Source organism: Cherax quadricarinatus, chromosome 77 (assembly GCF_038502225.1).
Source record: "Cherax quadricarinatus isolate ZL_2023a chromosome 77, ASM3850222v1, whole genome shotgun sequence".
Classification (NCBI taxonomy): domain Eukaryota; kingdom Metazoa; phylum Arthropoda; class Malacostraca; order Decapoda; family Parastacidae; genus Cherax; species Cherax quadricarinatus.
In genome coordinates, this window is record NC_091368.1 from 14,079,626 (window position 1) to 14,095,263 (window position 15,638).

The 15,638-nt window shown below is 40.1% G+C and overlaps 1 protein-coding gene across 1 annotated transcript in view; it reads left to right on the top strand.

The window, feature by feature from the left end:
* The window catches only part of LOC128702056 (uncharacterized), a 226,923-nt gene that overhangs the window by 68,808 nt on the left and 142,477 nt on the right, over positions 1-15,638 (top strand). The window contains exon 2 of the mRNA XM_070101503.1: positions 2,842-2,919. Coding sequence (XP_069957604.1) covers positions 2,842-2,919 — 78 coding nt within the window. The remainder of the gene's footprint in view (positions 1-2,841; positions 2,920-15,638) is intronic.

Genomic DNA, 15,638 nt, shown 5'->3' on the forward strand with positions numbered 1-15,638 from the left:
TCACCACACTCACACTTTATCACTGCTTTTGCAGAGGTGCTCAGAATACAACAGTTTAGAAGCATATACGTATAGAGATACACAACATATCCCTCCAAACTGCCAATATCCCAAACCCCTCCTTTAAAGTGCAGGCATTGTACTTCCCATTTCCAGGACTCAAGTCCGACTATATGAAAATAACCGGTTTCCCTGAATCCCTTCACTAAATATTACCCTGCTCACACTCCAACAGATCGTCAGGTCCCAAGTATCATTCGTCTCCATTCACTCCTATCTAACACGCTCATGCACGCTTGCTGGAAGTCGAAGCCCCTCACCCACAAAACCTCCTTTACCTCCTCTTTCCAACCCTTTCGAGGACGACTCCTACCCCTCTTTCCTTCCCCTATAGATTTATATGCTTTCCATGTCATTCTACTTTGATCCATTCTCTCTAAATGACCAAACCACCACAACAACCCCTCTTCTGCCCTCTGACTAATGCTTTTATTAACTCCACACCTTCTCCTAATTTCCACACTCAGAATTTTCTGCATAATATTTACACCACACATTGCCCTTAGACAGGACATCTCCACTGCCTCCAACCGTCTCCTCGCTGCTGCATTTACCACCCAAGCTTCACATCCATATAAGAGTGTTGGTACTACTATACTTTCATACATTCCCTTCTTTGCCTCCATAGATAACGTTTTTTGACTCCACATATACCTCAACGCACCACTCACCTTTTTTCCCTCATCAATTCTATGATTAACCTCATCCTTCATAAATCCATCCGCCGACACTTCAACTCCTAAGTATCTGAAAACATTCACTTCTTCCATGCTCCGCCTCCCCAATTTGATATCCAATTTTTCCTTATCTAAATCATTTGATACCCTCATCACCTTACTCTTTTCTATGTTCACTTTCAACTTTCTACCTTTACACACATTCTCAAACTCATCCACTAACCTTTGCAATTTTTCTTTAGAATCTCCCATAAGCACAGTATCATCAGCAAAAAGTAACTGTGTCAATTCCCATTTTGAATTTGATTCCCCATAATTTAATCCCACCCCTCTCCCGAACACCCTAGCATTTACTTCTTTTACAACCCCATCTATAAATATATTAAACAACCATGGAGACATTACACATCCCTGTCTAAGACCTACTTTTACCGGGAAGTATTCTCCCTCTCTTCTACACACCCTAACCTGAGCCTCACTATACTCATAAAACCTCTTTACAGCATTTAGTAACTTACCACCTATTCCATATACTTGCAACATCTGCCACATTGCTCCTCTATCCACTCTATCATATGCCTTATATATATATATATATATATATATATATATATATATATATATATATATATATATATATATATATATATATATATATATATATATATATATATATTCATATATAAATTTAAAGTAATTTAAACAAATACTGAAGATATTTCGCCATCCAGTGGCTTCACCAATACAATACAGAGCTAATTAACTAGAGACTGTAGGAGAAATCAATTTCATATACACTAAGACAATCAGGGATGCCGCATTGTGAACCGAATTTCTGCGCTTTCTTTGTTTGTTGTGCAAACTTTGCTCTACCAGTGGGCAAAGTTTGATGTTGAAACAACAGCAGCAACAACAACAACAACAACAACAAAAATAATAATAATATTAATAATATTATTATTATTATTATTATTATTATTATTATTATTATTGTTGTTGTTGTTATATAGAACAGCGGGTGTCTGGCGGTTATGACTGATTAGGTTAGTGATCCAATCAAGCCAATTGTGGAATTCAGCACAGAAACCTGCCACGCATTTCTTCCCTAGATGCCAGATCAATCAGGCTGTAATGGATATGTGGGGCAGCGGATTTCCAGCAGCAACAGCCTTGTTGACCAGGCAAGCACCAGACGAGCCTGGCCTATAGCCGCGCTCCGAGAGTAGTGAAACTCTCGAAACTCTTCAAAGGTAAATGTACCTAAATTCTTACCTCAACTTTAAACATCGTAGTGAGTATCAGGCCGGTTGCAGGTATTTTGCATCTTTCGTGGGCTGGAGGATATGGTGTGACCCTTCACACTACTCAGCTCCGATAAAATACAGGAAAAGAGTCTGATACTGTTACAGGTTACTTACTCGTGGAGTGTGGGAGCCTTTGGTACATCCGTTGGGACTCCTGAGATACGTGTATTTGAGTCACTGATCTGTAGCCGCCCTGTATAGCAGCAACATAACCGTTTATTGCTGTGAAATAATACCTATTTCACTGCACGAGGCCTGTCGTACGATAAGTCATCCTAATTAACTAAGCTCTTAATTGATCTACACAACTGGGCAGACCTTGGTCACCAACTTCACTCCCGAACTTGGTTTTGTCGTGACTGAAGACGGGTAGGCAGGAGAGAGTTGCTCTTCCTAGTCAGAGGGCACTCATGTCTGGCTGGAACAAGTGCCCACTGTCCACATTTGTGTAGTTTGTCAGAGGTTGTTGTAGATACTAGGCTAGATTACTATATGTCTAACTCTAACTTAGCTTAAATATGTATAAGTAATAGTGTATAATACACTAGCCCATGGGGGCTAAATCTCTGGAATAGTCTTACTAATTAAGATTGCATAAAGAAATGTGGCACCACCAAGTAGGTATTCATGGGGTCCATTGCTCGACCCCACTCACTTTCTCCCCACTTAGAGAGGTCTAACTGTCCTGGAAATCAACCATGTCCCGTAATTTCCCACTATTATTATCATTATTATTATTATTATTATTATTATTATTATTATTATTATTATTATTGTTGTTTACCGTGTTTGTTGTGCAGGTGACGTGGTTAAGACAGCGAGACCTACACATCCTGACTACTGGCCACCACACATACTCTGCTGACGACCGGTTCCAAGTAAGTGTCTTTCTGAGAGTAAGACACATGTGCAACATCTGGGTATCTTTATTGTAGACGTTTCGCCATCCAGTGGCTTTATCAATACAAATTCTAGGACATAACTTGAAGACAGTAGAACTATGTACAGAAGATGAGGTAATCAGTCCCTCAACCTAGGAGTAGGTGCGAACAGCACCGTAGTCGTGGAGATTCAGAATCTCCACGACTACGGTGCTGTTCGCACCTACTCCTAGGTTGAGGGACTGATTACCTCATCTTCTGTACATAGTTCTACTGTCTTCAAGTTATGTCCTAGAATTTGTATTGATAAAGCCACTGGATGGCGAAACGTCTACAATAAAGATACCCAGATGTTGCACATGTGTCTTACTCTCATCTTGTCGGTATTATATACCATTCGTACATAAGTGTCTTTCTTTTATCACTTATACAATGATTATAGTGTCTCCGCTCAGCATTCAAGTTTATTCTTGTTATATTTCAGAACTTATGCAGTATGGAATGAGATAATTTATCTGTTTTGTCACATTTTAGACTTAGCCATTGCAGAGATATTTATTAATATATGAGAACTGTTGAGATGAACGATAGTATTTACAGACTGCAGGGTGACCAATATCGTATTACATGCAGTTCTCACACCACGTTTGAAGAATGAACTGACTTTATCATTGCTTGTGCACACTGAAAAACAGCGCTGCCGGACATGTCACACCTGATTTTTGTTATTTTTTTTCTAGCTAAATATGTGTTTCTGTGTATATGCGGTCAGAGAATCTCAAAACTCCAGACCATCGTGGTATGGTTTGTTTGCAATCGTGTCATTACGATTTCGTGAGTCATGTCTACTTATGCTATCTTAAGTTTGAAAAAGTTGAACGAACGATGATTACGTTTATCTTTTCACTTGAGAAAAGCAGGACTGATAATGTAGATTCTACAGGGTGACCTGGCTTTATATTTTCCGCAGAAAGTGATATCTTAATCCAATACAGAAAGAAATGTCTCTTGTGGAGCTTGCATTAATAGTCGATGAATTGGTGTAAAATGTTAAATTCCATTTTGCACAAGCGCTTCATCTGGAAGACGCTGAAAAAATTATTGTTTGTAAATTCCATAATAAAACAAAAGATCGTAGAATTTTGTAGACATAAAAGTCACAAGTGTAGGAGAGTTTACTAACCTGAAACGATGATTTATTATGTCACAGTATTAATTATTGAATAATGATAAACGCTCTTACTTAAATACTTTTCATGAGTTATGTATGAATAAATTATGCAGTAAGAGTTCATATTAGGTAGTTGGTAATTGTTTGATTTTATTCATAAATATTTAAGCGAAAAAAAATGAAAATATCTGCTATTTGATTTCCAGGAAATTTGAATTAAAATATATGAGCTCACAATAAGATTATTTAGCAATTAACAGATTAATGAGCATGTGAAAAGCAAATGATAAAGATTAAAAAATATCTGGGACAATTTTGTAATGATATATGATTTTTCCAAGGGACTGCATCTGACAGATTATGCAAGACTGGTTAGAGTCTCAGATGAAAAGTTAAGTAAACTGTCTCGTGGAGAAAAGCAGAACGTGAGTGGGATGGAATGAGGATGGATGTGAGGCAGACAGTATGTGGTGTAGACTGGGTTTGAAAACAACTGCGGGTGTCGATTTGGTAGGTAAGAAAGAGCAATGAGACATGCGGATCTATCAGAGGGATTGGATGAAATTAAATAATTGTCCTGGGGATACCATGACTTATCTAGCCACAGCTTCAAGCACATCAGGTATTATTTCAGCAGTTTCATAAACGACAGAAGTTCTCTTACAACACATTAACCTTAGTTTGGATATAAAAAATATTAAATTAGAAACATACACTGAAAGAAAGAAAACCTTATTTTATAAACTACTGTGTTATGCAGGCTACTGCCTCATTGTGATAAATTTTATTAAAAAGTAAGGTTTTCATAGTGTGAAAAGGGTGCTCCATATTATAAATCATGTCGGCGTTTTGTTGACTCTTCCAGTGTGTGGTCATGTGTCAAGTGATCGTAGCGTGGGGAAACGAGGGTGCTGAAGTGGTAGATAAGTAGTGTTTGATGTTTTTTTGTTGTCATGCTCAAACCGTAGGTTGTGTCTTGGTTCTATTTTCCGTTTATTTGGGCCCTGGCAGGCGGCTGGTCCAACTTTTTGAGTGGGGCCTGAATGAATTGTGGAGATATATAAATAACAGTGTATTTATTAGCTGGCTGAGGAGCATGCCGGTTCACTGGAGTCGTTAATGTTTTAATTTCGTTAGGCATAAATTTAATCAACTAGTAAGTGTTTAATAGCTTATTACTTATATTTTTGTGATATGTGTTGTGGCTCTGGTGGCCTGGTGGTTAACGCTCTCGCTTCACACGGTGAGGGCCTGGGTTCGATTCCCAGCCAGAGTAGAAACATTGGACGTGTTTCTTTCCACCTGTTGTCTATGTTCCCCATCAGTAAAATGGGTACCTGGGTGTTAGTCGACTGGTGTGGGTCGCATCCTGGGACACTGACCTAAGGAGGCCTGGTCACAGACCGGGCCGCGGGGGCGTTGACCCCCGGAACTCTCTCCAGATAAACTCCAGATAAAGCAGGTTTCGGTTTGAGCTATATATAATATTTTGTATAAATATTTTTAATTTTCTGAAGGGCAGTTTAATTGACCTTGAAAGAAAAAATATAAGGTAATTAGTAAGGAAATGTTGACCACCAGTTTAACGCTTTTTGTGAGATGATGAGTGTGTGGTTTAAATTATTTTGTATTCACCCATAAACCGGTTTTTACCCCTGGGTTCCCATAACTTCGTAAGAACGTGAAATATGAACATATAGGTATAGCAGTCCATAACAGTTCAAAATCTATAACTTGTTCACTAAGGAACACAGCTACAAGAAAGGAAAATATGTAAATATAAAGAAGAACATATTTACAGTAAGAAAGAAGTTTTAAATGTATAAGTTACCTGACCCATAACTCTGACTAATATAGCTTAACACTGTATATACATTACTCACAGCATGACAAAAACACAAAACAGTCTTGTTTCAAAAATTGAGAATATAAACTAAAACCATTGGAAGCTTAGTTGAAGATTTCATTAATCTCCATGTTAAGTAGAACAGTGTATCAGAGACTCATGAATCATATCAACTAATTAAAATGATCAAGAACTCCTAATTATATTGCAACTTCAATATGTAGTTAAAATTTATTGGATCTCATTGTTACAAAGAAATACATCCTAATAAATTTAGCTGCAACTGGAGAGGCAATTATCAAGAGACCGAACTTAAAAAATTCTGTTTTCTTCTTCTCTATCTTCCTCTTCTTCTTCTTCTTCTTCTTCTTCTTATTATTATTATTATTATTATAGAGAGCGCTAAACACGTACGGAAGTCACATAGCGTTTGGGGAGCTGGAGGCAAGTATGGTCCAAAGAAGTGGATTAAATGTCCAGGTCTTGGATGAGAAGAGCCTCAGCTGCGTCAGAGAATGTTCTATGATGGGACTAATGACGTTGATATTATGTTCAGTTATGTTATGTTCTACCAGCCAGTGTGTGTGTGTGTGTGTGTGTGTGTGTGTGTGTGTGTGTGTGTGTGTGTGTGTGTACTCGCCTAATTGTACTCACCTAATTGTGGTTGCAGGGGTCGAGACTCAGCTGCTGGCCCCGCCTCTTCACTGACCGCTACTGGGTCCTCCCTCTGCCTGCTCCCTGAGCTTTATCATACCTCGTCTTAAAACTATGTATGGTTCCTGCCTCCACTATATCGCTTGTCAGACTGTTCCACTTCCTAACAAATCTGTGGCTGAAGAAATACTTCCTAACATCTCTTTGACTTATCTGAGTCTTCAGCTTCCAATTTTGACCCTTGTTTCTGTGTCCCATCTCTGGAACATCCTGTCTCTGTCCACCTTGTCTATTCGACGAAGTATTTTGTATGTCGTTATCATTTCTCCCGACCCTCCTGTCCTCCAGTGTCGTCAGGCCGATTTCCCTTAACCTCTCTTCGTAGGACATTCCCCCTAGCTCTTGAACTAACCTTGTAGCAAACCTTTGAACTTTGTCTAATTTCTTGACGTGTTTGACCAGGTGTAGGCTCCAAAATAGTGCTGCGTACTCCAGTATGGGCCTGACGTACACAGTGTGTAAAGTTTTGAACGATTCCTTACTGATATACCGGAACGCTATTCTCATTTGTGTGTGTGTGTGTGTGTGTGTGTGTGTGTGTGTGTGTGTGTGTGTGTGTGTGTGTGTGTGTGTGTACTCACCTAATTGTACTCACCTAATTGTGGTTGCAGGGGTCGAGACTCAGCTCCTGGCCCCGCCTCTTTACTGATCGCTACTGGATCCTCTCTCTCTCTGCTTCCTGAGCTTTGTCATACCTCTTCTTAAAACTATGTATGGTTCCTGCCTCCACTACTTCACTTGCTAGGCTATTCCACTTGCTGACAACTCTATGACTGAAGAAATACTTCCTAACGTCCCTGTGACTCGTCTGAGTCTTCAGCTTCCAGTTGTGACCCCTTGTCCCTGTGTCCCCTCTCTGGAACATCCTATCTCTGTCCACCTTGTCTATTCCCCGCAGTATCTTGTATGTCGTTATCATGTCTCCCCTGACCCTTCTGTCCTCCAGTGTCGTCAGTCCGATTTCCCTTAACCTTTCCTCGTACGACATTCCCTTGAGCTCTGGGACTAGCCTTGTTGCAAACCTTTGTACTTTCTCTAACTTCTTGACGTGCTTGACCAGGTGTGGGTTCCAGACTGGTGCTGCATACTCCAGTATGGGCCTAACATACACAGTGTACAGTGTCTTGAACGATTCCTTATTAAGGTATCGGAACGCTGTTCTCAGGTTTGCCAGGCGCCCGTATGCTGCAGCGGTTATTTGGTTGATGTGTGCCTCCGGTGATGTGCTCGGTGTTATGGTCACCCCAAGGACTTTCTCCCTGAGTGAGGTCTGTAGTCTTTGTCCACCTAGCCTATACTCTGTCTGCGGTCTTCTTTGCCCCTCCCCAATCTTCATGACTTTGCATTTGGCTGGATTGAATTCGAGAAGCCAGTTACTTGACCACATGTCCAGCCTCTCCAGGTCTCTTTGCAGTCCTGCCTCATCCTCGTCCGATTTAATTCTTGTCATCAACTTCACGTCATCTGCGAACAGGGACACTTCAGAGTCTATTCCTTCCATCATGTCGTTCACATATATCAAAAATAGCACTGGTCCTAGAACTGACCCCTGTGGGACCCCGATCGTAACAGGCGCCCACTGTGATACCTCTTCACGTACCATGACTCGTTGCTACCTCCCTGTCAGGTATTCCCTTATCCATTGCAGTGCCCTTCCTTTTACGTGTGCCTGATCCTCCAGCTTCTGCACTAATCTCTTGTGGGGAACTGTGTCAAAGGCCTTCCTGGAGTCTAGGAAAACGCAATCTACCCAACCCTCTCTCTTGTGTCTTACTTCTGTTACCTTGTCATAAAACTCCAGGAGGATTGTGATACAAGATTTGCCTTCCATGAACCCATGCTGGTTTTCATTTATAATCTTGTTCCTTTCCAGGTGTTCGACCACTCTCCTCCTGATAATCTTCTCCATGACTTTGCACACGATACATGTCAGAGACACAGGTCTGTAGTTTAGTGCCTCGTTTCTGTTTCCTTTCTTAAATATGGGGACTACATTAGCTGTCTTCCATTTCTCAGGTAGTTGCCCAGTTTCAAGGGATGTGTTGAAGATTGTGGTTAGAGGCACACACAGCATCTCTGCTCCTTCTCTAAGGACCCATGGGGAGATGTTGTCCGGTCCCATCGCCTTTGAGGTGTCAAGGTCACTTAAGAGCTTCTTCACCTCCTCCTCAGTTGTTCGTATGTCATCCAACACTTGTTGGTATATTCCCTCTTGATGTTCCCTTCTGTTCTGTCTTCCCACAGCCCTTCCTGTCTCTACTGTAAAAACTTCCTTAAATCTCCTGTTCAGCTCCTCACATACCTCCTGATCATTTCTTGTGAGTTCTCCACCTTCTGTCCTTAATCTGATCACCTGGTCTTTGACTGTTGTCTTCCTCCTGATGTGGCTATACAACAGTTTCGGGTCAGTCTTGATTCTCGATGCTATGTCATTTTCATACTGTCGCTGGGCCTCCCTCCTTACCTGTGCGTACTCATTCCTGGCTCTGCGACTGATCTCCCTATTTTCGTGTGTTCTCTGCCTTCTGTACTTTTTCCATTCTCTATTGCACTTTGTTTTTGCCTCCTTACACCGTCGGGTGAACCAGGGGCTTGTTCTGGTATTCCCGTTGTTACTGTTGCCCTTGGGAATGAACCTTTCCACTGCCTCCTTGCATTTTGTTGCTACATATTTCATCATTTCATTTACTGGCTTTCATGCCAGTTCTCTGTCCCACTGGACCTCCCGCAGGAAGTTCTTCAACCCTATGTAGTCCCCTCTTTTATAGTCAGGTTTTTCCCATTCAACTCCTGTTATTCTCTCCACTTGCAGCTCTACTATGTATTCAAAGCACAGAACCACGTGGTCGCTAGCTCCTAGGGGACTCTCATACTTGATGTCCTCAATGTCTGAGCTGCCCAGGGTGAACACAAGGTCCAATCTTGCTGGTTCGTCCTCCCCTCTCACTCTGGTAGTGTCCTTAACATGTTTGTGCATGAGGTTTTCCAGCACCACGTCCAACATCCTGGCTCTCCATGTTTCGGGACCCCCATGTGGCTCCAGGTTTTCCCAGTCAATCTCCCTGTGGTTGAAATCCCCCATAACCAGCAACTTTGCTGTGCTGGAGTGAGCTCTTCTTGCCACCTCAGCAAGTGTGTCCACCATTGCTCTGTTGCTCTCTTCATATTCCTCTCTTGGCCTCCTGCAGTTCTGTGGTGGATTATACATCACTGCAATGACCACTTTGTGTTCCCCCGACTGAAGTGTACCTGCTATGTAGTCTCTTTCTCCCGTCTCATCTATTCCTTCCATTTTCTCGAATTTCCATCTGTTTTTTACGAGCAGAGCAACCCCACCTCCCCCCCTGCCCCTTCTATCTTTCCTCATGATCTGGTATCCTGGTGGGAAGATTGCATCTGTTATTGTCTCCATGAGTTTTGTTTCTGTAACTGCTATGATGTCTGGGGACTTCTCATTGATTCTTTCTTGCCATTCCTCATGTTTATTCGTTAATCCATCTGCATTTGTGTACCAAACCTTCAACTTCTGTTCTAATACTGTAACTGTGGTGCGGGGGGTGGAAACAGAGGGATCGGTGTGTGATGGTTGGTTTTGATTGTTCAGTTGCCTTGGGGGTGTCGTGGCTGGAGTCCTTCTGCAGGTGTTTCTGGGGGGTGCGCTTGTCCTTCCATTTGATGCTGGGTTATTCTGCTCTCCTTTTTCATTTCCTCCCATTTCTCCTTTCGTTTTTGAACTCTCTCTTTCATTGTCTTCCTCTCGTCCTGTGTTCTGTCTCGGTCGAGGTACACACTCCGGAACTCCTGCTTGCCTCTCAGCCGTGCTTTCCCCTGCAGGATCATGGTTCGGGTTGATTCTGCCTTGAAAATTACTTTGAGAGGCCGATTCCTTTTCTTTGTGAACCACCCAATTCTCCGAAAATTTGCCACCTTGGTCATGTCCCCCTCGCCTATCACCTTCATGATGTCTTCAATCGCTTTTTTCTCCTCCTGCTTTCTTTCATCATAAGTTTCCCCTTTAGCTTCGTCTAGCCCATAGACAAACACGGATCTCTCCCTTTCCACCTCCCACTGTGACTCCCATTGCATCCTCTGATGTGTTTTAGTTCCTTCCCGTGGAGTGTTCCTTCCTTCAGTCCCTTCCCTCGTTGTGGCCCCTATGCTTCTTGGTTTATCCTTCCTGCTCACCTGCTCCTGGCCCCCACAGGTATCTGGTAAGGTCCTTGCACATGTCCTAGTTCCTTGGATGTCTTCCAACCTCTCTTTCTGTCCTAGAGTGCCTGTCTTTGTTTTGGCCCATGTGGGTTTGACAGGACCTCTGCATACAGTTTAGTTTCCATGCTTCCTTCGGACCTGTTGTCTGTGTTCGATGTAGCCATTGTGTGTGTGTGTGTGTGTGTGTGTGTGTGTGTGTGTGTGTGTGTGTGTGTGTGTAAATTATGTTGAGTATCTTAGAAGTACTCAGAAAGTAATAATATGCAACCTTGAGCGTTGCTTATAACTGGTGAAGTAATCCAATGGTCTTCGAATTTTCAAATCTTTAGCCTGGACAATAGTCATATTCTTGGAACAATTGACATGTGCAGGTGACCTGTAACTTAAGTTGCTGAACCCATTTCCTGTATCCTGGAATGGCGCCGATATCTTCCAAATTCCTGTATCCTGGAATGGCGCCGATATCTTCCAAATTCCTGTATCCTGGAATGGCGCCGATATCTTCCAAATTCCTCGATGGTGTAGCTTCTTATTTTCAAAAATCGTACCCATGAATTTGCCTTCGGCGGAGTGTAGGATTCACGTGTGTAGGTGCAAGTTTATTCATTCCTATGTAAAACAGTGTAGTCTTTTATTCCCGTGAAAATTAAATAAATTTCTGCACTGCTTCAATATTTTATGGTTGACTCATCTTAAGACCAGCATAGACACTATGTCATCAGCTCAAATAATATATTTAATTAGGTCTACAAACAGTTTTTTCCTCACTCATAGACAACCTTTGTTCCGTGAATATCTGTCTTTGTTTCTCTACAACATTTTATTGTGTTTTTACCCATGAGAAATACTTCACTGAATTATTATTAGCGAATTCTTAAATATATATATATATATATATATATATATATATATATATATATATATATATATATATATATATATATATATATATATATATATAGATATATATATAATCTTACTATATATATATATATATATATATATATATATATATATATATATATATATATATATATATATATATATATTCGTATACATTTATGGCTATTAAACTGATAGTTTCCCCTAGAAAAAAATACAAATGCCTATTTTTATTGCTTAATCTCGTGTAACATTTTCAACTATCTCTAATTACTTTTTAATAGTAATGTTACTTGTATTTTTCATGTTTTATTTCAACAAAGCAGTGAGTGATTTTTACTGCTAAATAACACAAATAATGTGTGTAATTAAGTGTTGGATATATTTTCTACAGCAGCTGTTGTGGTACATAATGTTATCGCTTCCATGGCTCTGTTTTTGTTATTGTTCTGTAATTTCAAGAGACAGAAATGAGTTTTTCATTGCATACAAATATTGTTTTTTATGATAGTCTTGAGGATATACAGATAGTATAACAACCTAAGTAGTGAAATATGTACGTAGCTTTCAACTATGATAACCCAGGAAAACCATATTATGTGATATCTGCATTGTGGTCAATAAATATATAAATACAAAATAGGTATTTAAAACTGATCTAGCTACGACTATTTAGGAACAATATTCCATCGTATCTTATGTGTAAAATACCTACGATATCCCAAATAATATTTGAACGAAGTGACTTATTTCCGTTGAGGGGCTAAATACAGGTAAAATAAGTAATAATTATTAATTTAACAAAGGAAAATAATAAGCTGCGTAAATCAAATGCATATGAGAGAGAGTTTGAATAAGAGACCCACTAAAAATATAATTAACTAACCGAATCAAACACATGAGGATTATGAGTTAAGATTAAGATTTTGTTCGGATTTTTAACCCCGGAGGGTTAGCCACCCAGGATAACCCAAGAAAGTCAGTGCGTCATCGAGGACTGTCTAACTTATTTCCATTGGGGTCCTTAATCTTGTCCCCCAGGATGCGACCCACACCAGTCGACTAACACCCAGGTACCTATTTGCTGCTAGGTGAACAGGACAATACGTGTAAGGAAACGTGTCGGAATTTCCACCCGCCGGGAATCGAACCCGGGTCCTCCGTGTGTGAAGCGGGAGCTTTAGCCACCAGACCACCGGGCCACTATCCATTCACTATCCATTCTCTTGAAATGCAATGATCAAAGGGCATTACCATATGTTTCACTGAAGATATGGATGTGATGGGCGCCCCATTACTCAGTACATTAAATTTCTTTATCCTTTCCAATTTACTTTTTCTGTACCAATATGTACGGCTTCTGTTTTTCCTAAGCATAGTGATTATTGGTTATGTACAAACCATTTGTTGTAGAACTCTAGTTTTAGTATTAGTACATAGCTATATCCGGTGCATCTTCATCCGAGATTAGGACGCTAATATCATCTGCCTATAATAGAAGTTTTCACTGAGGGGCAGTTCATTCACATAACACAAACAGTAGGGACGTACAAGTCTCCCTTGGGGAACAATACACGTTATCAACAGGGTTTTTTCTGTATTGACCCCTGACAATTTTTCTTGTCTCTTAAGGAAGACATGAACAAACCTGTCTACAGTCCGAATGTCGATAGCTAGTGGTTTCTTATACAATATTCTAGGGATGGAGCGATAACTAAATTTATACCGATACCATTTCTCAAACCTAATTTTAGTACAATAACAATACCATGCAAATTAGCCGATATCCACTTATACTGGCGCCTACAAGGATACCAACCAAATTTTCAGATTACCATTAATACCGATACTCAGTTTCTGGTCAATACCCATACCATCACTATAAGCCGACATCCACAATACCGATATTTAGGCACACCCTTACAATATTGTATTGATAACTGTATCGAATGCCTTTTGTAAGTCCAGGGTCGTCATTCCTGTGAGGCTCCCTAATATAATTTCAGGTCTTACGCAATCCATGATATTGATTAACGAAATATCAGTTCAGTAAGATATCCTAAAGCTTGGTTGTTAACTGTGTAGAAAGGTGTTGTAATTAACTCTTAACTACTCGATAATAAACTGCTTTCTCAAGAATTAGGGACATATGCTTAAGTACATAAACAAGCCTATCAACTTTTTTTCTTGAAAATGGAAGTGACTGGCCGCCTGCAGCCTATATGGCACAGTGCCTTAATTAGGATTTAATTTACATCTATCTGCAGAAATTCATAAGATCCACCTCAAAGGTAGAAAGTGTTCAGGGGTAACGCCTTTAGTGCTGCAGTAACCTTTATAATTATCTGAGTATATGTTGAAGTTAGTTGATGCAACGATGATAGTTTACGGCATAACTAATTATGACTGAAAAGTGATGCTGAATGAACTGAAGCAAATTTTTACATTACAGTAGCTATTTTGTGGCATGTATAGTTCGTCATCAATATTCAGCATTATGTTAGATTGATCAATGGCAATATCCAAGTATTTTAGTTGTTGCCACAACTCTCCAGGTTTGTTCCTACATTCATTGCTTTTAACCAACAGTGTTTTAGCGTTGCTTCATTTTTTAAGTTCCTGTACTTTATTCTTTTCCCGTGAAATTCATTTAGCATTGCAACATCCTGAATATTGGCCAGAAATCTTTTCAATAGCTGAATTCTGATATTGGGCCTATTGCCCCATGCCCCATCTTTGGAGATGCCTTACTGCCGGAGACGGGCTCTTGATTCAAGGCACAGAAGTTAACTCCCCCTTTAATGGATTGAACCTTAAAGTTTCTTATTATCCAGGCGTTATATACCTCTTACAAAAATATAAATGCTAATAATATTATAAAGTTAAGCGCTAAATCTGAAATGGTCATGTGTCATTTTATATACTACCCTTGCAGATTTACCGCTTCCCCGTTGAGAATTTAAAATGCACTATTAGCCCATGCTAGGCACGTCCAATTCACACTTATTCCTTTACCCAAGAGTTCTGCCATATATAATTGAAAAAAAATTGTCTTGACCTAACTTAACATAACGTAAATTATGTTGATAGATGACTAGTGATTATATATTTATGTAGCCACGAACGAGTGGTACTGAATCAACAACATCGCAGTGTTGTTATTGATAGTGATTATATGGTAACAAGTCACCAATTTGCCACCTGAATGTTACCCAGTGAAGTCAGTGAGTCTTCAAGGCACTGATGACAGCGAGATTCACTGATGACAGCGAGATTCAGACACCAGTGACACCAGTGAGTCTTCAAGGCACTGTGAAGTCAGAGTCTTCAAGGCACTGATGAGTCTTCAGACACCAGTCTTCAAGGCAGAGATTCAGACACCAGTGAAGTCAGTGAGTCTTCAAGGCACTGATAGCAGCGAGATTCAGACACCAGTGAAGTCAGTGAGTCTTCAAGGCACTGATGACAGCGAGATTCAGACACCAGTGAAGTCAGTGAGTCTTCAAGGCACTGATAGCAGCGAGATTCAGACACCAGTGAAGTCAGTGAGTCTTCAAGGCACTGATGACAGCGAGATTCAGACACCAGTGAAGTCAGTGAGTCTTCAAGGCACTGATGACAGCGAGATTCAGACAGCTGGGTCAGTGACATTGTTAAATTAAACTACAATTTATTAAATAACATGATCAAGGTGATAATTCCTTAATTTGACAAGTATAATAACTGGCCTCTATAAAATCAAGTAAATAATTCCAATACTTTAACCCTGTATAAAATGTATTTTTCCATGACATCCGAAGAAAATGCAAGTGATGTTGAAAGTATCAAGAAGAATAAATGAGAAATTCTTGGCATTTTGATGAAAACTGAAAAATTAATAAGTTCAGATGT